The sequence below is a fragment of the Atractosteus spatula genome, chromosome 18, assembly GCF_055471065.1.
Source record: "Atractosteus spatula isolate fAtrSpa1 chromosome 18, fAtrSpa1.hap1, whole genome shotgun sequence".
NCBI classification, from domain to species: Eukaryota; Metazoa; Chordata; class Actinopteri; order Semionotiformes; family Lepisosteidae; genus Atractosteus; species Atractosteus spatula.
The window spans coordinates 2,182,364-2,207,108 of record NC_142723.1 but is presented as its reverse complement, the minus strand read 5'-3'; the positions used below and the strand labels follow the sequence as shown (position 1 = coordinate 2,207,108).

General features: G+C 48.4%; 1 protein-coding gene across 3 annotated transcripts in view; it reads left to right on the top strand.

Moving 5' to 3' along the window:
* snx29 (sorting nexin 29) overlaps positions 1-24,745 on the top strand; it is a 109,736-nt gene that overhangs the window by 74,683 nt on the left and 10,308 nt on the right. For all 3 annotated transcript variants that reach the window (XM_088936522.1, XM_088936521.1, XM_088936523.1), the window contains exon 19: positions 10,583-10,723. In XM_088936522.1, coding sequence (XP_088792648.1) covers positions 10,583-10,723 — 141 coding nt within the window. The remainder of the gene's footprint in view (positions 1-10,582; positions 10,724-24,745) is intronic.

Here is a 24,745-nt window from a genome sequence, read left to right as displayed (position 1 = left end):
TCATCAAAAATCTGTTTTTGTTTTGATGCCCAACATTAATACTGAACCACACAGTAAGCAGTGCTAATGTTAATAGTACATCTTCCCACTGTTTCTAAAGCCTTTGTTCTGGTTTCAGTCTTCTGCGATGTCAGCCTCAGAAGAAATTAAGGTCTGCAAAAACATTTTATCCTTACCCACGAGCTCCTGTACTTGCTTTGCATTGAGTGAGGCTGAAATTCTTTTCATTATCCAGACAAAGAAAAGACGGGAAATAATTGTGGAACAGTGGGTGGCAGCCATTGTGATTTACGTGTTTGGCTCCACAATGCTGGCAGGTCCACTTCTGTCGTTTTAACGGCTGTGCCGTTCTTCCTGCTATCCAGCCATGCGAACCCTTTCCTTTCTCGAGGAGGGGAGGCCAGTGCCTCTGTGCGGATCAGCCCAGCAGGCTTTGCTCCTGAAACCGAACACGACAGGTTCAGGTGCGGCTCTTCAGCTCGTTTGACATACTGCTAGCACGGCGCCTCTCCACACCAGCCTGTGTTTCCGTCATGTGTAAGTGAGAAATACTACTGACAGCGGCGTTGCTGTTGTTTGCAATGCATCTAATTCATGTGAAAAATTAAAAAAACAAATCCAAAATGACTTCAGACTTTTCCCCGTTTACAGCCTCATTGTGACTGAGCATCGGCAGGCTTTTTCACCTCTTGTAGGAAGAGTCATAAGATCACATTTTACATCCGGGCCCCACTGTGCTGTAAGCAATTGTGCTTTTTTCCCCTGGTTTTAGTGTGCTGATTGTGCTGACAGTTCAAACTTGAAGAGGAATAGCAGAGGCACAGGGCTGTGTACATGTGCTTAATAATTGTAAGGGTGTGCTGGTTTACACGCTGATTAGGTTAATGCCATGATAATACCATAATACCATTATAATAAAGGGAACTGTATAAACAAAGCATATTAGTCATATCTCAAAAACATTTGCAAAATCCTGCAGGAAGTTTTTGCTGCAGTCAGGTTCAGGCTCAGACTGCATATGTCTGTGACTGGTGCCGACAGCTTGTTTTCCTAGCTGTGGCGTCTTGCGGGTGAATTTCGAAAGAAGATGACTTCGTGGTCAGGAGTTTGGGGTTGTTTAATAACTGCACCGGCATGGCTGGGTCGCCATCGACAGAAAGAGCCATCAGCTGCTTTCTTCAGCCTCCTGTCTGTGCAGTTCCAGTCATGTTCCAGCCTTTGTGACATTGATCTGACTCCTTCCAACAGGGTTCTCGCTCGCTGAACGATTGCCAAAGTGGCCCAAAAAAGTGCACGACAGGGCTGCAGTCGTCCCAGGATTTTTCGAGCTCATAATGGCATGTATACAGTTTAAGAATGCACCCAGAGTTTGAATTGAGCAACTTACACTTAACCCACTGAGGTGATCTGCAGTGTTCTCCTTTACTGAAGATCACCTTGACTGAGAAACGGATTTTCCTTTCTGCCCCTTGAGTGGTAACATCAGGCGGCCGCCTCCTGAGTTCTCTTGTCCAGTGTCTTCGTTTTTACAAGACTCATCGTGGTGCTTGGCATGGCCACTCACCCATCACACCAGGCTGGCCTTTCAGAGCTTCAGAGACACACCAAGGTCCTGGTCAATTATAAAGCCGCAGACTTTACCCCCTGGATCGATCAGTCACGATCCGAACCTGAAGAGGCCGAGCGTCGTGCTCCGACTGCTCCCGCCTCCGCTGTGGGAGCGTCCCGGGGGCTGGAGGGGACGATGCCTGGAAAGGCCGATCCTCCGCGCTCCAGCTGGGACCAGGCTTCTCCTTAATGAGATTCTCCCCATGCCGCGGCGGTCCCGTCTTCGTTAAGGAGCGGCTCGGCGGAGTGGGAGGCAGCTCACGCTAGGCGAGAGGTAATTGCCAGACAGCGGCCACCTGCTGCCCCAGGCTGGCGTCTGCAAGGCCTGTGCGGCTGGCTCTCAGGGCCCCTGTTCCCCGTGCTCGGTGTGCCTCTCGTAGTGTGTTTATTTACTCCTTTCTCTGCTTGTTTACCACAGGAACTTCCCCGCAGGGGGAAAAGTGATGTGCTCTGGGAATCCGAAGCAGCTGATTTGCGAAAAGGGGTTAGAGAGGAAAATACACAATAACATTGAAATCAATTTCAAAATGAGCCCAGTTGCTAAACGTCGTGCCCTGCTGCAGCGGAAGGGTTGTCATTCTCACCACGGTGGGGCAGTTCCTTCTTCATTATGGAACCTTCCTTGGCTTATGCTTTCCACCATTTTACTGCCATGTGTTGGTGCAGTAACGTGGTTTTCGGGCTTGCTGCAGGAGTCATTGACAAAACTGGGGGAAAGAAAACATACAAGAGAGGGAGGTAGCATGGCCGCAGGGACATGATCTCTACTGCCACTCAGCATTTGGGTCCTGGGTTCGATTCCACCTGGGCCTTCTCCGGTTTCTCCCACCTTCCGGAGACAGGCTGGCAAGACTGAGGGGTGTTTTTGGATTGCTCCTGCATCCTTTGCCTGAACCGTGCGTCTTGCGTGTGCACGGCCTGCAGTGGAGTGGTGCCCCATCCAGGGTGTGGTCCTGCCTTTTGCCCTGTGCTTCTGGGATGGGCTCCGGGTGGCTGAGCCCCCGTCCTCTATTGGGTTTTTTATTGGGGATGGATGGATGAAACTGACTTCTTAAGTGAAAGTAGAGTTCTTCTAGTACGTGCCTGTGCTCAGCAATCTTATTCCCTCTTTTTTCCTGCAGTATGAAACCCAGGCAGCAAGCCAGAACAATCAGGCCATGTGCACGTCTTATATGTCCCATCACCTCCAACCCCTCCCTCCTTCCTGCACACAGATAGCACCGCAGAGCGGCGAGCTGGATGATGCTTTTTGTCAACCATGCCAAGTGAAAGAGGCTTATCGGGGATTTGGCATGTCAGTTTAATTCCTGTAGCTAATTTGTGAAAGAAGATTGTTCTGTCGTCTCAACTTCCGCATGTAAAAGTCGTCATCTTTGTCTTCCTCTTCTTGCTCCTTGCGTCTTGCTCTTCAGACCCGAGACAGGGAAGTTTGGGAGCTGCTGGAGAGCAGCTCGTCTGGTTGTTCCCAGGGTGCCAGGCAGTGGGAGTGGGGAGCAGCAGCAGGGAGCCTGTGCTGAGGAGCAGTGGCAGAAGGCTCCTGTGAACAGGCAGTGCTGTAGCACCCAGTGTGAAGGTGGGAGCGGCATTGCGCTGAGAGCGCGCGTGGGGGATCGCAGATCATTTTAAAACAGAAAGCAGTGGAAAGAGATGGAGAATGGCAAAAAAATGTGGAAATTCTGCAGGTCTGGGATTACCAATATGGGAGAGGTGAGAACAGGATGCTTTGTGCTCTTAGGGTTGAGGAGAGCCGAGACCCTCCAGATTCACTCAGAGCCACGTGCTGGAAAGCTGAGAAGCCGTGTCCTGTGGCTGGGAAGCTGTGTCAGGGCAGTTGTGGCTCGCTGCCCAGCGGGGTGGCAGGAGTGACTCCGTGCCCCAGAGCGGCTCTCTCGCCAGTGACGGGTGCCACACAGCATTCGCTCAGCAATTAGTTATCCCCGTTCGGCTTGCAGGCACGAATGGCAGCTCACTGCATTTGTACTGACATGCAGGCCAGCAGGCATCATCGCAGACTCTAAATATTTAGTTAAAAGTGGGTTTGTGTAGGGTGAGTGACAGTGCAATATGTCAGCAACACTGCATTTAGCTCCATAACTAGATAAACTCCCTGCCACAAAAGAAAAACTAAGCAAATGTCTATACTGTATATATAAACTGCACATTTTTCTGATCAGTGATCTGGGGGTTTTAACACTTGTACAGACTGGTTCTGCACCACTTTAATTATTCATTCTGCATCATGCTCCGTCGTGCAGAGCACACCGCACGGTAGGCATTTCTGCGCTCTCTAATTCCACACAGTCATAGAGTCATAGAATACCATCACCGTTAACCCTTTGAGTTAAGACATGCAGCAAGTGCACAGAGACGGGAGAGTGAAGAAATCGAGCACATCTCCTTATTGCCTGCCTGCCAGTCAAACTGCCCTGCTCCTGTGCCCGCGCTGGCGCTGCTGTGATCGCCAGGTGTGTCTTCCAGACCGGAGTGGAAAGGGAATGATCTCTGCTGCGTCACTTGTGTTGGCAGGAAGAGGAGCGGAATGATGCAAGAAGCAGAAGCACTGGGGGTGTGTGGTAGGAAGAGTGCTTGATCAGCTCCCCTTCCCTCTCCAGTGTGCCGGGAGCGACCTGCTCTTTGGGAAAGCAGTGCTGGGGAGGAGTCCGTGAGCACGTTGTGGGTGGCCATGGCCCACATGGCCTCTGGCCTCCCAGCCTCACGCTGGACTGGACTCATTCAGCGCTTTTCCCACTGTGTCATTCCTAAAGATGTGTAAGTTTCTTGGATTCCCAACACGTAAAAAGCTGTGGGTTTGATTTCCTCGCGTTTCTCCTTAGCTGCGCAGGATCTAGAAAGAGACCAAAGAAGCGAAGAGCAGAGGAAAACATGAGGATCCCGCACTTGATCCCCTCTCAAGCTCGTTCAGGGCTGTTATCCGCCCTGCGTGTTTACGGGTGTTCTGGGCACAAGACGCAGATCTGCTTTGTTCAGGTGTGTGAAAGAGTGGAATGTGTGTTGCAAAACTAGCTCTCTGCCTCCCTTTGGGCGCCACAACGTCGAGCCCAAGAAAAGGGACTTTTGACAGCCACCTAGTCATCAGGCTGTAAGTAATATCCCGGGATCCGTAGATAAACTTGCTTGTTCAAACTGGACAGGCGCTACTGGTAGATGAAGTATTTTAAAATCAGCCTATTAGATTAATAATCCTTAATCAGCGCCACCTTACCTACAAGTTTCATGCTGTTCTCCTTGCTGACTGGTACACTGCAGGTAGGCAGGTGAGCAGACTGGGGGACAGAGCGTGGTCTCCCCTGGGTGCTTGTCCGGTATTTGTTGAGGCTATTAGGGTGGAGCAGGGGATGGTCATCTGCTCAGGTCTCACCCGGCGGCACAGCGGACTGCAGCAGAGCAGGGGGGTCGCGCTGTTGATACAGCTCTGGATTCATTCGAAGCGGAAAGATACCAGTGAGAAGGCCCATTTGTCGCTTCTTTTCGCACGAGAAGCACCTCATCCTAATCGCTTATCATTGCAGCGGGTTTGGAGCAGCCTTAATGACTGAAGTGCGGCCTGATTTTAAACGAGGAAGGGGGAGGGTCGGAGATGCGCCTTGCAGCGCGGACGTCCTGCTGCCTCGCATGCTGCTCGATTGTTTCTGCAGCTCGTGCCGATGAGCGTCAGTATGAAGGTTAAACCCCCGGCTCTCTGCTGGGTGCCTTGCCAGGGACGAACCGCTTTTCTACCGCAGCTGGAGACCTCCAATGAAATCACCTGCGAAAGTGACGCCAGCAGCACTTACCTTTTTCTGAAAGGAAGCGAGAGCTTGACCTTCCCTTGGCAGCCTCAGAATTACAGTCTCCCAGCATGCCGCTGAGCAGCGCGTGGCGGTTTGTGGCAATCCGGTTTCAAATGCCAGTTTTACTTTTTTTTGGTGGTAAACGACAAGGCGTCTTCAGAACTATTTTAGTATCTCTCTAATATCTTCCGGCAGGAGTGCAGGAGGAGCGTCCCTTAAAGCTCGCTCCGCATGTGGCAGAGCTTGTCTGGGAGATTACTCGTCCCATCGCCTACAGGCGGAATCCAGCAGGGGCTGCTGGGATCCTGGTGCTGCTGAGACAGGTGTTGCTTTTCTGGGCCCGAGTCAATCAACTCGGGATAGAAAAATAACAAAGAGCTTATCAACTAGTCTCTTGGTGACCCATTAATCTCCCAGTTAATGATTTTAGAATATCACACACACAAACTGGGTGGGGGCGGGCTAATTAATGAGCCTGATGTTATCTGGACAGTTGTTCCAGATGGGAGCTTTGGCTGGTAATGTTTAATGTTTGATGTTAAGTTGTGACATCTGTCTGTCAGAGATGCCATTTTAATCTCCGTTTGTGTGATGGTGTGTTTGAAGAGATGGACTGATTATATACAGCCTTACCAACTACAAAGCTGAACGCCAGTACAATAGATTATTACCTTCTTTCCCGGGTCTGAAAAGTGTCTCTGAGTTTCCCTTAATGTTTAGGAACCATGTGGCGAGAGCCAAGAGTCCAGGTTGAGACCTCCTGCTCTAGAAACCTGCTTCCTGTATCACAGTGGCACCTAGCTAAAGCATCAAGCTGTGTTCTTAGCAGTCCGCTTCTCTTCCAGACACAGTGATTAATCCTCTTGGTCCCAACTGCTGAGCTCCGGCATATGCTCAGGTAATTTAGTTGTAATTATATTAATTACACTCTAAGAATTATTAGATTTTTATTGATGTTATTGGGTTATTTTTTAAACATTTTTTTCAGCTCAGCATAACGGTTAGGACTGGATACAGATGATGGGAGCAATTTTGCTCTGTGCCTCTCTCCAGGCATTCTTCACAGGAGATGCTGGTCACGCTGTGATTGATGCTAGTTCTTGAAACTCTGAAAAGGAGATGACAAGCGTTTCTATTCAGAAGCAGAGCAGGAGCTTTCTGCGCTGTGTGATTGTTCAAGACTGGGGGCTCTTCGGCTGTAGGTTCTTGTCTATCACCCTGTTTCTCAAGTGATAGTGATAGTGATGATAGTGAGTTGGGGGCAGATTTTAAAAACATTTCATGTCGTGCAATTTTCTTGCCAGGTTAGCTATTATTTATTCTTTTTCTTGCAGTACTTTAAAAAAAATTGCTGTTACCTCACAGCTTCAGGTTTCTGAATTCTATGCAGCACCACCAGTTCAAAGAAACATATCCTTCTCAGTCAGTCTGAGTACTGGCCTGCTGTAATTCCTTCTGTTGGAAAAAGATGCCATGATGCATTTCAATAAATAGCTGGAGACTGTTAGAAAACTGTGCAGTGTTGTTCAGTAACCCTGGCTCTTCACAGTATTCACCTGGAAAGGTATGGTGAGAGTCAAGAGCTTTGTATCAGAATGTCTTTTGAAGTGTCATGCGTAAGAGGCCCGAGGCCAGTGATGTGTGTTGGAGTCAGCGGTCTGGGCAGTGTTTGGATGATTAGCTCATGAGGGATAGAGTTTCCCCTCTTTTGCACAGACCAGAAAGTGCTTGGGAGGAATACTCTGCTGAAAAGGTAATTCTGTGTCTTGTTGCTGCCAAAAGCTTGAAAAGCTTCATCACTCAGGTGGCTCTAAGGACTTTGTGGCAGGATTTGACTAATGCCTGGATTGTTTTGTGATTTTCTTCAGATCTACATTTGCTTATTTTATCCAGTCCATTCCTCTATTTCATGGGAACTTTGGAAGAATTAAATCCCCTCTACTTAAAATTTCTAAAATACTCATAACCACAAAGTAATATCAGAGCCTCTCAATTATAAATGATCTAGGAGAGATCTGAAGAACTTTCCATTGCGTAGAAAATTGAGTCTGCTACTTGAACGGAAAGTCTGTTTATAAGACTAATTCCTAAGGAGTGTTACTTTATTCCTTTGCAAAACTCTGCAGTACTCTGGTTTTAAAAGAACCTTTATTTGTGAATAAATAGCTGAGATAAAGAAGTGCTGTGCTTAATTTTGTAATGAAAGCTGCACGACTCGGTGTCAATCTTTTGCAGAGCTTATTGTGTAAATTAATTCCGCGTTTCAAAGCACATCCTAGAGCTTTACCATTGCTGTGGGGTACATCTATCTTTTAAAAAAAAACAAACAAAACACTTCCACTTTTGAGTGTTGCTGAAAAATGCATTGTTTGTCCTTGAAAAGAGTGATCGTCTTTAAAGGACAGAGGAGCACAGTGGCAGCAGGAGGAAAGATAGACGGGGGGATGAAAACCAGATCTGTATAATTATGTGAGTAGTATGTAGGGAAACCAGTAGGAGAAACCTCAGCTGGTCTCCAGTGGCTGTTCTAAAACCAAGGTATCTGGAAAATCACCTTAAGTGTGAGGGAAGGGAGCCTGGGAAGGGAGTCACGAGGGGAGAGAGTAGCAGGGTTCTCTCTGCGGAGACCTCCTCAGTCTACCTATGTTATTCAATCAATAACGCGGGCAGCACGCAGGGACAATGTTGGGAGCTACAGCGAAATGGCTCAACCTGTCGTCGATGTCTTTTCTTTCTCGCTTCATGACTGCCCCGAGCTGTCCCCCTCCTCCACTTCTGTCAGGACGAGGGAACAGCGCTGACCTCTGCTGGGTAAATTCTAGAAGCCCTCTTTAACACAAAGAGTTCTCTGCGTTATGAGTGTGTCACTCCGGGGGACACGCGGGCTGTCGCTGGGCCCTTTGGAAACACGCTCCCTGCAATACAATAGACTCCCGTCCAGTAATTGACGTTGATGTTGGCGTTGCGCTCATTCTGTACCTTTCTCTGGGCCAGTGGGTCTGCGAGCACAGAGGAGCCATGGAGATCACGGCGCAGGCTCTCCGTGGTCTCTGGGTTATTAAGAAGTGGCGCATTAATGCCTCTCGCGCGGGGTCAAAGCACAGGAATACAGACTCGCAGCCTCTCAGCTCTCCCTGTGACTGTTTTTGAGTCCCAGCTGACAGACTGCTTTTCACGGCACTTGCTCCTTTTGTCATTTTTTTTTTCCCAGCTTGGTAACATTTTCTTCAAAGTGCATTTTGGATTTTATTTTAAAAAAAAAAAGGACAGACAAGCATTAACACGTAAATTGAAGTAGTTTTTTTTTTTAGATTTTGGAGTGAATTGAATGTGTCTGAACTTATGCCCTAACCTGGGACCCGGGTGAGCTCCAGGCTCCTGGTGTTGGAAAGCGTGTAAGACTGGAGGGGGTCAGACTGCTCTCGGAAGATTAATTGCAAGGACCCAGAGAGCCATGAACTGCTCTAAATGCACAACGAATGCAGGGATTGTGTAGGTTTCCCTTATCAGTGCAACTCTATTTTCATATTTTGGGGTTAGAAAGAATCAGCATTGATAAGTGCTTTTCAAACTGCAGTAACAGTAAAATGTGCACAGTGACTTGTAAAACCTCCAATTTACATCACAAAATAGGCTCAATTTCCAGGTTTGTGCATCACTGTGTTCTGCTATTTAGAATGAGGCAATGAAACATCCAGTGACGTGTGCCGCCCTATGACGTTGTAAGCAAGCACACTTGTGAATACAACACCTTTAATCCAACAGGGATATTGCTCTCGATTTTGAGTTTTACAGACAGATACTACTTACTTCTTTACTCTGCGTGCGGATCACTGTGGAACATTTCTTTACATTAGCCATTCCAGTGACTAGTGAGCAGGAAGTGACTAGTGACGAGTTTGCGTCAACATGGCGACTTACAGTACTTTCACAAAGTTCACAGTTTTCGTGCTTAATTCGAAACGTATCTTTTTTTTTGTGTGTGTCTGTAACGTCAAAGAATGTGTTTAGTTACTGAGCTTTAAAAACTGGTCTGAGAAACTGAGACTGCAGTTCCCCTTTAATTAAATCCGTTCCACTTTGGCCTACATTACAATCCTGTTTGTCTGCCACATTAAGCAAGGAAGTATCTGCAGAGATGAGCAGCTCTCTACTAGTTTGATAGAACTCCTCAAAAATCCCTCTTTTGCTTCCCTATTACTTCTTTTATTTCTTAGCTGAGGGCTTGCCACTGTGCTGCATGAAAGTGGGACAGAATGGCAGGAGTGGGGCTGCTCATTGTTAGAGTAGCTGGCAGATCAAACCTTTGCGTTTCTTACCTATGTGCTGCCAAAAGTAAAGAGGTTGAATTCTTGCTTTTGTTTTAATTATTTTTGTACAACATAGCCTGTGGCTCCGTATTGAACTTTGGCTGCTGTTGGTTTTTGAAGCTCTTGAGTCAGACCTCGGTAGTGAGACGAATTTGGCACTGAGCATCTGACTCCTGTCAAGGTCAGTGCAATCCAGTGCGTTCTGTTTCTGGAGGAGGCAGGGCTTGAAAAACAAAATCTCTGCAGCACAGAGACCTCGGTCTGAAAGGATTTTATTGATGGAAAAGTCCAGTTTAAAGAACTGCATGAGTGAGGCAGGTAGTTCTCTCTGCCTTAATGATCATGACATCTCTGAACAAGGGCACTTTGAAATCAGTCAGGTGCTGATCTGGTGTTGGTGTGACTTTGGAGCAGCCCTAGTCTGAAAATTTCAGATCTAACTGTTCTTTCTTCAATGCTTTTCTGTCTGTCTCCCAATTTTCTGTCTGTCCTCCTCCCCAGTGTTGTCACCCAGGGGTGACTCTCTCCTATGGATAGGGGCAGTTGGCCCGGGGTGTTTTCTTGCTGTGCCAGGGAGACCTGCAGGGTCCTGTCATGACAGTCGGGTTGGAGGTGAAACAGAGGTGTTCATCCTATGTTCTGTGTCTTTCCCTGCCTGAGAAGAGTTAAGTGCAGAAAACAAATGTTTTGACTGCTCGTAATCTGTCTTGTTGCTCAGTGCAGTGGGGAATTATTTGCCTGCAGGCCTGTTTGCTGTTTTACTCTGTGTAGCAGTTGAGGCAATGAAGAAACTCGTGAAGCGGCTGATGAGCGGAGCAGGCAGTAAGTTTAAACACACCTCCCTAAAGTGTCGCTTCCTCTCCCGGGCGCTAGGTGTACATCCGGATCCTGGATAACGAGTGGAACGTGTACCGCCGCTACACGGACTTCCGGGCCCTACACCAGCGCCTGCGATCCCGATTCCCACAGGTGGACACGTTCAACTTCCCACCAAAGAAGGCCATTGGGAACAAGGTATCGGGATGGGGGGGGGGGGGGGCTGGCAGAGACTCCTGTCCTGTCTCCGGGTCATTGCTGTGTCGGGCTGACGTGGGGACCTGGTCAGGTGTGCCTCCTCTGTACACCTGGGTTCGGACCTGTCCCTGGTCATAAGTGAAGGGTCAGTCCAGTCTTCTTCCTATGCAAGGGCGCGCTGCCTGGGAACGGTGCTGAAAGCGATTGCTTTCGATCCCCCAAGAAATGAATGACGAATGAGCCACAAGGGCAGCCGGGGGGTGCTTTAAAAGCCAAATAGAAGAAAATAATGTGCCTTACCAAGATAATGCAGCCGCAATCCATTTCTCTTCCTGAGAAGGAAAGTCTCGTTTAGTGGGACAATTCTCAAGAGCTAGAGCTCTGGACTCGTGACGAAGAGGTTGCAGGTTCGAATCCTATGTGGTGGCTGGGCTGCTGTACCCCCCTGTCAAGGTACTTGACTGTGACTGAGATACCCAGCTGTATAAATGTAAAGTGCTTTGAATAAATGTGTCAGTCAAATAATAAGTGATTATATTTTATAGTAGAGTAATAACATTATGCTGCAATGAGATGCAATGCAATGGTAGTAAAAAACCTATTAGTGTGTTTGTAATTAGTTGTAACTATTGCTATCAGTAATAACCAAAATAACAGAAGGGTCTTGTGTTCTGAGGAACAACTCTGCAAATCGGAATTCTGTATGTGTGGCAGCTCTGAAGACACTGTAAATACTACTGAGTACATTCAGCATGATCAGCTCCAAAAATGAAGTCCCTTTTCCCCCCGAAAGAAGATGGAATTTAATCACGGGGAATTATATAGGAGTCTGCAGAAGTGCTTTTAGACTATTTTTCGAGCCAGTATGGGGTGAGACATTTCAAGTTGACAATTTATTAAGATCTGATAATGAACACAACAGGGCTCACTTCCATTTTAATGGAGGCAGATGGTGTTTGCGGCAGAGTTGCTAACAGCGGCACATTACTGCATCGCACTGGAAGCTGACAGTCGGCTGGCCAGGGCTCTAATGTGCTGTATAATTCAGTGGAACAGTGGCAGCTCCTCACAGAGTTACTCCTGCACCTTATCAGCTCCACTGTATTCTTCTGTAACTGATAGCTACCTCGAGCAGGGAGTGTGTCCAATCTCAAGGAGATATCAGCAATGTTGTTTTCTGGAGGTTTTTTTGAGTTAAGAGGCGCTGCTCACTCCAGAGGATATTTTGCTACGTTGTAAACAACATTGACAAGTCTTACATAGTCATCACTTCTCCCGAGTGCTCTCCGCTGTGACAGGAAGACAAGTTGGAGGAAAGGGAGCTTGCCACACCGGGCTCACTAGAGAGGCGAGCAACTAGGAGAGCTGTCAACGAGGCAGTCTCGTTAGCCGTTCAGAGCTGCGAGGCTGGTACTGATGGCAGCCAGGGGCAAACACAGGTCCGGGCAGTTCCGCCAGCCTCTGAGACGGCACAGTGCCTTTTCATGTGGGGTTGTTAAAGATCTTATGTGCATCATGTGAAAAAACTTGAAATATTATCACAGACGTCTTGGCTATCTCAGAATGTTGAGCAGCCATTTTTACCTGTTTTTTCAGCTTTCTCATCCATATTTCAGGAGCTGGGTTTTGGTCGACTTGCTCAAACACACAGGTGCTAGAAACCACCTACCTCACTGAATTGCCCTAGTAGGCCATTTATGATATTAAGGCTCATAGGGCCAGCCCTAGTCCACCACAGCGCTGACCCCCACCAATACTGGTTCCCATTCATACAGCTGGGCGGACTAGAGCAACTGGGGTCATGTACCTCGCTCAGATACAACAGCAGTGTCTGCAGCAGGGACTCGAACCCGCGACCCACCCACTGGATATTGGTTCAGAGAGTTCCGCACTGTGCTACACTGTCCGTTTGCTGATCAGTTTGCATCCTTGCATCAGCTGATAAACTAAAGCACACGTGTAGGTTGACCGTTCTTGTATATGGAAGCTCGAGTAGGGATCTGTGTCAGCTTGCATAGGCTGCACAAGAACAGGTGAAGAGATATTCCATGATAGGAAAGCAAAAGAGACGTAATTTTTGGCTGTGGAGGCTGCTTCTGGTGTCATTTTTGTATATGTTGAGCTGATGTTGCACTTGCGTGTTGTGGTTGTCTATGGCAGGGGTCTGTCACAGCTCCAGAAATGACCCTCTGAAAGATATTGGAAGAGTCCAGCCCTCTTAGAGGACATGTATTATTATAGAGCTTTGGTTTCTGATTCCTACTGGCATTCTCACAGAACCATTATCACAAGGTGCTAAAAATAGAGCAGTCCTTCCAGACATTTTTACTGCTTTTCTTTTGACATTTGTACCTGTTTTTTCTGTAACAAGCCAGAGCTGTTTTTGTTCTAGATGGGTGATGTGTCCCGATTTATTTTTAACTCGTCGGGGAAATCTGTGAAGCGGTTAAACGAAAGACTGGGGACGAGAGGAGCTGATGAGCTGGGTTTTGTTTTTCTTTAACAGAGGCGCCAGTGACTCTGGGTGAGGGTGGGTGGGGGATGGGGGGGGGGGGACGTTTTGCTTTTGAGCCGCACGTCGTACTCCTTCTTCTGAAAAGTGATAACAGGATTATCTCCGAACTTATTTTCTGTGCAGAAGACATTCTGAAGCTCCTGCGGCAGCTGGAGGCCAGTAGCAAATCAACACGCATCCGACTGGCAGACTCTCCGCCTGCAGACCGGCCTCAGACACAGACAGAGCTGCTCCAGCAGGATCTTAGTGCTGCGGCCTTTGCCCTGGCTGATAGAGCCCTCTCCTTTCCTCTGCTAAACAAATCCTGCCCTGTCCCAGGGCCTCACAGTGCAGCTTCGGCTGTTCCTCAGCCTGTCAGTGAGTCCTAAACACAATCTTTTTTTATTGGTGCAGATACGGAGCATAGCCGCAAGACCCCGAGCAGCTGAGTCGCTGCACGAGTAATCTGATTTGCCCTCGAGGTGCTGTTCCCGTAAACAGGAAAGGCAGACGTCCTAAAGGACATTTGGATTTTGATAACTCCTCATCTGTTTTTCGTAATACCTGCCGTTTTGACCCCTCCCTTGGCCTTTGTTCTTTTTGCACAAACGCTCTTCTGAGGCATGCTCTGAAGCAGATGCCATACTGCTGCTGCGACCTTCACAGGAAGGCCTTGCGGAGGCTGATCACAAAGCAGGCTTGCGGGAGCAGCAGCGCCAATGAGCAGCTGTACAAGCCAGATCACTGGAGGACCTTGGGTAGTTATGGTTATAGCCATGGCTGCAGCTCGGGAGGGAGCCCAGAGGCCTCCGTCCTCAAGGGCCGCAGTTTTAATTCCAGCCGAGTCTCAAACGCTTGATTGATGCAGTTCTTTGAAACAGCGGGATATATTTTGCGATTTTCTCAGTGCATTTGTGCGGGTGATGGTTCAAAAAAGGCAAGTTTTGGGGACTCAGTGCTCGTAAGGCACACAAAGGTTTGGGGGGAGGTTTTGAATTTGTCCGGTTGTCAGTTGAGTTTGCCCACTAAAGTCACCGAGACCCGAAAAATCACAGGAGATTTGGCTTCAGAGGTTGAGCTGGTTTCTGTGGAAGCACAAGGTGGACTCCACCTTCTCCTGCATCTTTTGCTCTTTGCTTCAAGTCTCAGGGTAGTCATTTGACTAGCTGTGGCCCAGACACGCACCGTGCCAGCCCAGAGTGAGCTTGCCCCTACGACAAGCGCAGGTTGCCCGACACAGGAGGCACAGGCGAAGAACAGAGGTGTGGAGATTGCTGAGCGGGGCTGAAGTCTCACAGGCGCTGGCAGCAGAGCCTTTTCAGCTGTGCTGATTATTCCTGCTCTCTCTTGAAAAGCCTCAGTTTCCTAAATCCCTTGGTTTTGCATTTAAAAGAAGAAAGCACTCCTCACAGCCCCCCATCCCTTTCCCCTCTCCTTGCATTAGTTGCCAGCGGCATTAGAGGTGCAGTCTGATACTCTGGCTTGAGCCAGAATGAGTCACACAGCCAAACAACATCTAAACTGGTTCCCGTTTTCTCTTAGTTTGGGGTTCAGGACTGGGGGGGGGGAGGGGAGTGTTTCTGTCTGATCTCAGGGGAGTTCTGGATCGAGGAGATCTGTACTCACAGGATGGAAGGGAAAAAGTATATTACAAAGTGGTTTCCATTTCCAAATAGCCCAGTTTTAAATAATCCATCGGGCCTGAGATGTGATTTTCGTCTTGCATCAAGCCGCCTGACTTCACAGCTTTAGGAGTGCTAAAACTTAAATACCATGTGAATCAGTGGTGCGATCTCCACTTGACACAGCCATCTGATACTGTGGTGTTCGCGTTGGTAGCGTCACATGGAAAACAAGTGAATCCCATCAACAGAAAATGAAAAGCTCATTTCTATTATATTCTATGGTTTCTAAGATTGTAGTCCGTTCCAGTTTGAGGGGTGTCCACGAGCCATTTCTTTTGGGGGTCCTGTGGTATTCTGGGGCACAGGCATTTAGTTTCACCCCTGAAGTTCCGCAACATGAGAACGACTTAGCGCTGGGGCCAGCACCGTGGTGGGGTTGATGGAGCTGCGTGCTTGTGTGCTCTGTTGGTTACAGGTTTCGGGAAGTTGTCTTCTCGCCTCCTAACTGTCTGCCTTTTCTTTGCCTGCTCCACTTTAACAATGCCTACAGAGCCGGTGACTGCAGATCACTGGAGCTGCATGAGCTCTGTAGAAGCTCTGACATGCACGGGAGCTTGAATGCGAATCGCCCGAAGGGCAATGTTAAAAGAAAGCAGGAACGAGAGAGAACGCTACTTTCAAGTAGAAAAGAGCAGCGCTGGAGATTTGACGGCAACAGGATTTTGTTCATAATCGTTTGGCCCGCTGAGATTAGCTGTCATGTCATTTATAATCACATTATTGTTTTTTTGTAATTCGCTTTTTCAACGCTTTTACAGGAAACATTTTGTGAAGATGGGGCTTCTGCAGTTTCCCCTGGGTGAAATGCAACACGCTATCTAAAAGCCTTTTTCTTTACCCCACTTTGTCACAACATGACCGTATTTCCTTGCGGACTCTTGCATCAGGATCTGATTAACTAGATACCACTTTTCTCCATTTGTGCAACATTAAGGCACCAGTGGCCTGCAAATTGGGTACAAGCCTGTGCCAAATGAAAGCTGCCGTCCGCCTCTGGATGAATTTACAGCTGGCCCGTGGGTGGATGCCTTGATTTAGGCTGGTCCTGTGACTTCGGGGTCGTTAAGGTTGGTGTTGGGAGTTCAGCCTGTATTTCCTTCTCCTTGTGCATCATTGCTACAGAGACGGCAAAGTGGAGTAGGAGGGAGGAAAAGGGAGATCATGGAGATTCGCGAGCAGCAGCAGAGCTTGCCAGAGCCTGATACCCCAGCTTTCAGTAAAAGTCTTCCCAAGCCTGGGGATGTATACCAGTTGTGTTGAACAGCAGCCCCTGGGTCAGACGTGTGTGTTCGCTTAAGGGAGCCCATAATTTCAGCACTGATCTACAGCTTGCAGCTTTTTATTGGAATTGCTTTTCGTTCTTTGTACAGGTTGAGATTTCAAAGCAAGGTTAACATTTTGTGAGTGGAATGGAAGTTTCCCCCTTTTCAGAGGCTGAAAAACAGGACTGGGTCTGTCCGGTTCCTGCAAGCCGGGCGGGTTCTGCTGCGCTCGCAGCGCCACCTGAGACGCTCCGGCCCGATGGGCACCCCTGCTAAGCGGGTTCAAAGCTGAGCGACAGGTTCAGCGCACAAAACATGAAGTTCGTTAAAGCAGTCGAGAAGTCACGCATATTGTTCCAGACTGCTGAATTGCACTACCGCTGTACGGTTTTGGAATTCAATGTTGTCTCTCCACTGAAGCTTTAATTGGGCGAGACCGTAAGAATTCATTGTACCATGATGGTTTTAATTACGAAGCAGCTGTTTTCTCATGCATAGGGAGTGACGGGGCTGGAACAGTAGCTGTTTCAAAGACTGGTAGCGACTGGTAGACACTTCTTCGCGCCAGGCTCAGCTTATTTCTGGTATCCAAATACCAGAATGTTGCAAATATCTGAATGCCATTTGTTCCCTGAGCCCCCAGTGTGAGCTCTGAGACGCCCACAGCGTGATGTTGCACTGTCCCGCGAACGTGTGTACGTTTCACCCAGCAAACAGTGTCAAGTCAAACCCCTGGTGACTGTAGCGGATAGAAAGCAAATGATGGCGTCCAGGAACAGCCAAGTTACTGTGAAGTAGCGAACCGCTGGACTTGACTCTTTTTGTCTCATTTACTTATACGCCGTGTTCACCTGTGACTCGGAGTCCTCCTCCACTGTCCCTCATTGTCGGAAATCCTTTCCAGTCTTCTCTCCCGCTCGCTGAAGCCAGGGTATTGGTGTCTGGGCTCGGCTTAAAAATTCTCAGCAGGGTGAATGCCGGGCTGCCAGAGCGAAGAAGAGATAACAGGGAGCCATGGCTCAGTTCTGCTCCGGCCATGCCTGGCTCTCTCCCAGCCATTCCTGGAGAGCACAGATAGGATTAAAGCGCATCTGGATTTCCTCGCACCTTCCTAACCTTTTTGTGGAGCACAAGCAGGATGAAAAGTCATCATGCTGCTTTAGCCCAGCTTAACAGGGAGTGGGCACCAGAGAGGGAGGATTGGTGGGTATAGGATCCTGAGGCAGGGAGTGAAAAAGTACAGGGCATCGCTGAGTGAAAACATGACTACAGCGGCGACTTCCAATCTTCTCCTGCTCCAAAACCTAAATTCGACATTTTAGAGGTCATCTAGTCCAGGTCAGTACTGGAGTGCCATACTTCAGAGGCTGCACCTGCAGTGTGTACAGCAGCTCAGCTGATCAGATGTTGAGAACTGGAGCACCAGGCCGAAGACTGAAAGTTGGTTGGTATTGATTAATTTTTGCAAAGCAGAACAAGCAGGTGAAACGGATAATTCACACCTCCCGTCTCCAGATAGTTTCAGTTTGTACTCATATGTGAGACGTCTGTCGCCATTACTCTACAAGTGTCGGCATGACCTGGAAGGCAACTTTTAAGAGGACTTTGATCACTTGATATTAGTCTGAGCCCATTGCCTTTTGCCTGCAGCCGCAGTGTCTCAGTGGGGAGTCTCTGGGATTTCTTCAGATGAGGCCTGTCGCCTGTCATTGTGCTTGACTGGAGCACCACAAACTCTGTGCTGTGCTGCAGGATTTGTCTGGTGTCTTGCAAACTCAGCAAGTGTTATCTCTTATCTACGGCTGTTAAGTTTGCCATCTGTAATTTGCGTATCTGAGACGCTCTCTTCAGTTCCCCATGTGACAGCTCAGGCCAAGTCTCGAAGGTTCAGCTGTCATGATGTTTTTGTGGTTTTGCTCCTCCAAATACCATATCTGTGACAGGATGCACTTATCCTGTATGCTGCCTAGAGTGTGTGGCTATCCACCAAGAAAACATTCCACATTTGCACATTTATTATCTTTGCTTAAAAGAAGGTTGAATGTATTATTTTGTTCTATTGGAACGCCACAGAAACAGCATCCTTCACAAATTTGGGCGCCTGTAGAATCGCCTACATAGTCTAACCCCGCTTAACTCCTTTTACTGAAGACACTACGTGCTGTCCAGTGTTTTTCTACAGAATGCCAGACCTCCCCACAGACGTAAAAAAGCTCAGATAGTTCTGCTACAGGACGTTTAGAAATAAATATGAAACTGGAAGTGAGGAAGTGCCAATCTGCTTAGCACCTTCAACAGGCTAGTCGACAGTCCAGCCGCGCCTAGGACTGCAAGACTGATTAAATTCTTCTCCAGCGTGTTCAGTGCCCTGGGCTGAGCCACCGCAGTTAATAGAGAGTTCGGAAAAAGAAATAGAACAGAAGAAAGAAATGAAAGGAGATCGGAGCCTGAGTTAAGACGACAGCAGGCTTTTGCCTCTGGGGGATCAAGTTGCTTGTACAGCCGCTCTCTTTTCGGGGCAGTTCTTTCGACTGACTCATCGAACAGCTGAACTTTGTTTTTGTGTCTCTGCTTGGTAGCCCTTTGCGAACGAAGAGTCCCGACGCCCTGCTCCTCTTCCTCTCTAAGGCCTCTGGTCTGGGGCCACAGTCTTGACAGGTCTCGGCTGGAGACGCAGGCACGCTCGGGGAGTCTCTCCAGTTCTTCTGAGACGCAGGGGGTTGTGTGTTTTGGGGGGCTTGTGTTATTGGGAGAATTATCATTTGGGCTTTTGTAGGACTAGGCGACTCTACCACACAAAAAAATAATCCTTTGATCCAACTCATATTTGATTTAGACCCACCCAGCAGACGTAGCAATATTGTACCGCACATCTGTTAGGGGTTAAAAATGACTGTGTGCAAGTCTGAAGAAATGCCATGGAGTTATTTTGTCAGTACCTGAGGATTTTGAAGACTTGAAAGGGATCCCACTTGGTCTGCTTTGAATGTGTTCGTTGACACAGAAGTCAGCCAGAACTCTTATTTCCTGCAGAGTGTGTGAAATGACGGGGAAGGCTGATGAAGTCCATTCTTCAGTCACATTTCTGCCATTTTCATGCAGTGGGGTTTCAGCCGAGGGCTTCGAGAAGGTCAGTAGGTGTGACAGGGCCATGATTGCTGAGTTGCTCGTCCCTGTGCTGCAGCACTTTAATGGTAAGGAACAGTCCACTTATTGGGAAGAGCCTGGGCAGTAAATAACAGCTCTTGTGCTTTCGTCAGGAAGGACGGCTCATTGTCAGACTTTTAAAATCGTATTTAAATTCGACCAATTGAAGGCCATTTGCAATGACAGCTTGGAGGGTATCCCCTTCTACTGGAGGGCACCTACCGGAGGAGCGTGATCACTGTACCTTGGCCAAGGGTACGACAGCAGGGTCTCTGTTTGAACCCACAAGAGTCCTGACTGCCACTGCATGAGTTCTGCATCAATTCCTACATGCTGTTCCCATTGCTTGTGGGAAAAATGTGCTCTTTGGAACTTTGCTTTCAGTCCCTATTTTGACAAAAACACTTTCAACAAGTCAGTTTTATTTTTTGTATTTCCAGAACCGATCTATTTATACCAGGCAAAAAAAAAAAAAGAGCCCTATCGAACACGCGAGACTCAGCCAGTAGAAACCGTGAAGGGAAGCTCTCGGATTTCAAGGCTCTGCTGATGCCGAGGGCTTTGAATGAACTCTGCCTCACATCTTCGCAGTTTTCTTTTGACCGTCCTGCGCTTCCAAAACTGTTGTGTTTCGGCTCCCAGTGTTTTCGGCGCTCAACCTCGGGAGCAGTATGGACACTTTAAATAATTGATCGGTCCGGCGTGTTGCCGCGTTGCACTCGGTGGCGTTGCCGGGTGTTCCTGTGAGCTTGCGCATGCATAATGTACAGCCCAGCAGATGGCTCGCAGATTGTGAAACTTTGTGTGCGGCCTCAGTGCGCAAGCCCTTGCTTTGTCACGCAGCTAGCTGTGAGCAGGAGTGTTAGCAGGGTCTGCCCAGTCACCTGTGGCGGAGCGGTGGTGTGGCGCTGATGCTGTCGAGGTAAAGAGGAGTTGGCTGTGCTCTGGCGACAAAGTTGGATTTACTTGGCAGCAGCTGGGAAGATATTTCAGCTTGTATAAGCAGAGCCCTTGCTGTCCCGTATATATATAGGTTAGACTGTATGTATGGTTATAATACAATCCCTGAAATGTCAAATATTTATGTGCAAGTAAAGGTGAATTCCACTCTGGAAAACAAAAAGGAGAAAGACAAAGTTTCAGGTGGTAAGCCTTCTTCAGGTGCCAGCGTACTTTGTTCAAACCTGAAGAAGGCTCAACAGCCGAAACACTGCGTGGAATCGAGCTTTACATGTGTTCATGCGACCAGCGCACCGCCACAGCTCCCCACTGAAGCTGTGTGTGGCTGCGTGTCTGCGCTGGCTGCTGCCTGTGTGTGCGGTGCACCTCAGAGCTGCAGAGGTTAATCAGCCTGGCTGTGGGGGAGCAGGGGCTGCAGCCTGTGAAATTGACTTGTTAGCAGCAATGAGGAGGGGAGAGGAAAGCAATTCAATCTCACGCTGAGTTTGAAAGAAACCCTGTTACATCAGCCCTGTGGCTGCTGGCACTGGGAAATTGCTCTCACCCGGGCTGGGCTACAGCATCGGGATTGTGAAGGTCTCTGGCACTCCGGGAAGTCAAGACACAATCCCAGCTTGTCTGTGCAAATTACTGTCTACATGGGGACAAACTCTCAGACAATACCCGCACAACAAGCTAGCATCCTTTCTGTGGAAGACATTTTATAATATTCATCCAGTGGGGACTTTTAATTCTGTTTTTTTAAAGAACAGGACGTGTGCCCAATGATATTCAGGTCATCGACTACAATCACATTCTTACTTCTAGTGAGTTCACACTGCTTTTCTCCTGGGTTTTAAAATCCAAACTGAGAGGAAAGACACAAAGTAAGAGTTTTTGTTTTCATCATCTGCGTTTCAAGGTAGGGGTTCGAGCTGTGGCCCCTTGAGGGTTAAGGTGTACATCCCGATCTTCTGCTAATGGTTTTGTGTCGGGGAGGAGATGACAGTGCTGCAGCGGGCCACAGATTGCTACATTCAGGCAGCTCTTGGAAGAGAGATTTGCATTTATCCTCCCTCTGATCTCCCCCAGCGTTCAATAAGGAGCTCACGGAGATTGATGCTAAGTCCCCAATAATCAGGGAGATGAAAGGAAACAAATCTAATTCCGAATATTGCCACATCTGTCTTCGCCTCACCTCACTGATCGAGGGGTGAAACAGGAGAAGGTGCCACACGCCGTCAGAGAGCTGGAACTTGCTAGTGTCTTTCAGCTGAATTCTTCAGAAATACAAGAAGCTCTTGTCCAGAAAGTATGCGACACCGCGGTCGTGCCACCTCATCAAGATCGACATTGCGCCAGCGGGCGAGGGCCTGACTCTGCGGAAGTCCCGCGTGTTTGTGTGGCGTTTTCCCACCCCAGAGGATCTCGAAGAGCCTGCTGCCCTGCTGGGGTGAGAGGCTGCTGCGCCTGCTGGGTGCAGAGGGTAGGAAGTACTGGCCTGTACAAGCCCAGGACGCCAGGGTGAACACACCTACAAGCACTCCTACAAAAAGTGCTTCGACACCTTTCCTGAGCAAGGAGTCAGGACCTTGGCATCTCCTACAGCCCAGGCACCCCGTCCTTATAGTGGGGGGGGGGGAGGCAGATTGGAAATTCAGGCCCAGAGGGTGTAGTGCCATCTGCCAGATGCCCCCTTTTAATATCTCTGCTGGATTTTGTCCTGTAATGGAGGCAGTTACACGGATTGGCTGGTATTCTATATTTGTTAAGGCCAATTAAAAAAAAACAAAAAAACAAAGTCTGGGAGCCATTTCAAGAAGAAACTACAGCAGTGGGGTTTTCTTTGTGAACCAGGATCCCTTAATTACGAGTGACAGCCCTGTTGAATTACTACTGTGGCAATCAGTCCCCTTCTGAACAGTCCGGTGAATCTTTCTGGATATTTGAAAGAGTTTTTCCCCCTGTCTGCCAGCAGCGCCCAGCTCACCTGTCCTGATTGTGCACCGCTGAACGGCAGAGATGTGAAACAGAGCAGGCTGGTCTTCTGGCTCCCGGTCCCGAGACACAGCAGCGCTCGGGCCTGGCCCGCCCTTCCCAGCGGCCCAGATGGGCAGCGGTAGTCTTACATAACCTGTCACCGTGGGTCACGCAGCTGCCCAAGACCTCCGCTCGGACTGGGAGGAATCCAAGTCCCTTGTCCGCAGGGAGAGCCGGTGAGAGAGAGAGAGAGGAAATCTGCAGCCGGGATAATGAAATGAAAAATGACACAAGAAAGAAGGAACAAGATAGCAAAACATTTTAGTATAATATCTCTGTTTTTAGGCCTTCTGTGCAGCATCGTACACTGAAGAGAAAGGAAGGCAAGCAGCAGTTTGGAAGCCGAGGGATTAACAGGAAACGCAGACCTCCTGTCATCCAGGAGCTGTGGTGCAGCTCTCGCAGGAGACTGTGAAAGTTAGTGATCAGCAGCTCCGGCTGCTCGTGATGAATGGTCTCTATCCAGAGGATTTATTATTTATACTGCCAGGGAATATTCACCTGTTCCTCTTTGCAATGGGAGACGTCACTTACACTGGTCCTCTGAAGAAAGGAGAGGTTGCTTACAGGTATCAAAGCTGAATTAAACCCATGGTGTTCCAATTGTGTGTTTTCGTTCCGACCTTTATACTCCTTTTCCGAAACGATCAAGCTCATGCACAAATTCCTGTCTCAAATGAGCAGACAGCACTGCGCTCTTCTGTGGAAGGGTTTTCCCTACTTTTTCTGTTGTAATTACATGGATATTGAGCTGCAGTGGCACAGTGGGCCCGGCAGTGAGGAAAGCTGCAGAGCGGATAGAGGAGTGTAAGTTCTGTTCGTTTAGCGCCCCAGAAACGTGCCAGTTGCTAAGATGTGGATGGCAAGAAAACGACCCGAAGACCTACTGCAAGTGCACGGGGAGACAACATCACAAACGGCTTTACCCTTTGACCTGATCAAGGGCTGCCCGTCTCCCCACTGTCTCTTCCAGCCTATTTGATCATTCCATACTCACTCTGCCAAAAGACTCTTCAAGCTCCCCCCTTGCGTTCAGGCTCCGCAGAAAATGAAATGTTTAATTAATTCAGGTCTTTTTTATCCTGCTTCCGGGAGAAGGTTATAAATGACCCGCTAATATCTTCATTTCAGAGAGAGGTCTGAAGGTCAGATATTTTAGCATTTAATCCTCATCCCTTGGGTGACTCTGTCTTGTACAACCAATTATCACTCATCATTCGTCAATTCTGAAGGCTGGCTGGCTGCCCAGAGCACAGGCTGTGCTGGGAGGCAGGGAAGGCTTGACAAAGAGAAGAGAGCCCAGGGAGGAACACGGACCTACAAGAGGAGTCCCAGCGGAGGACAACACAATAGCTAGAGGCTCTCTGGGGAATTCGACCGACATCAGCAGACCAGATCATGGTTGTGCACCCAGAACTGCTGCTAAAGCTAATTTTAAATCTGTTGTACTCCACAGTGCAAAGGTCTGTTTTATTTATTAATATGCAGTGCATCTGACATATTTTATTGCTGGCTCTAGGGACTCTTCTCAATATCACGCTCAATTTAGATGACTTTGGGTGGAAAAGGATGGGCTGCAAATTGGAAATAGCTGTGTTAGTATTCCCTCCCCTGCTAACCAGGACAATCAAATTAGTTCCACGCTAAGCGACTCCTTGGTTCTCTCTGGTACGAGGTGTTGGAGTGTCAGTTCCAGCATCCAACAGCACCGTTAGGCCTAAAGCTAGATTTGTAAAGAGATGCAGACACTAAACCTCAGTGGCAGTCTTAGTGATAATGTCAATGTGACACCTCAATCCTAAATAACCAAATCACATTCTTTGTGCATCCGTGATCCAAATCGGACACGTGTGCTCTAAACTGGAATAGGTACCGGAGTCTGCAGGTCCTGGCGACCGGTGGCAGTTCTCTTTGTGAAACTGGGAAAGCTCAATGAACATTTTTGACTGATTTCTAACATGCTCGGAACGTGTAAGCACCGATGAAGTCAAAAGCAGTGATGCATATTGCTTTTACACAGAAGTTTGGTTGTAGATCTAGTAGTTTGCTGCTGTAGTACCGTTCCTCTAGGAATATTCCTGCTGGCAGGAGCATGATCTACCCTGCCAGAAGGATTGCTGCTTTCGCTGATTAGGTGAACACACACAGGCCTGTTAAGGAAAGGCCCCCCCAGGCAGGTGTGTACTCTCCTCTGTGGGCCTGCAGCAGTATAAAACAGGCGAAAACAAACTCTCCCACATCTGCCTCTGCTGCCCTCTCTCCGGCTGGTGGATAAAGTCCGGTTTCCATTGTGTTTATCCTTGACATTTGCGTTGGCAGCTTTAATGGATAGTGGAACAAAAGAATTTGTATCTGCGCCATGCTTCTCATTCTAGAAGGACTTGAAGACCCGTGAAGCCACAGGCAGTGCGGCATGTTGGGCAGATGAGCCGGTCGTAGAGTTGCCTGCTTTGTC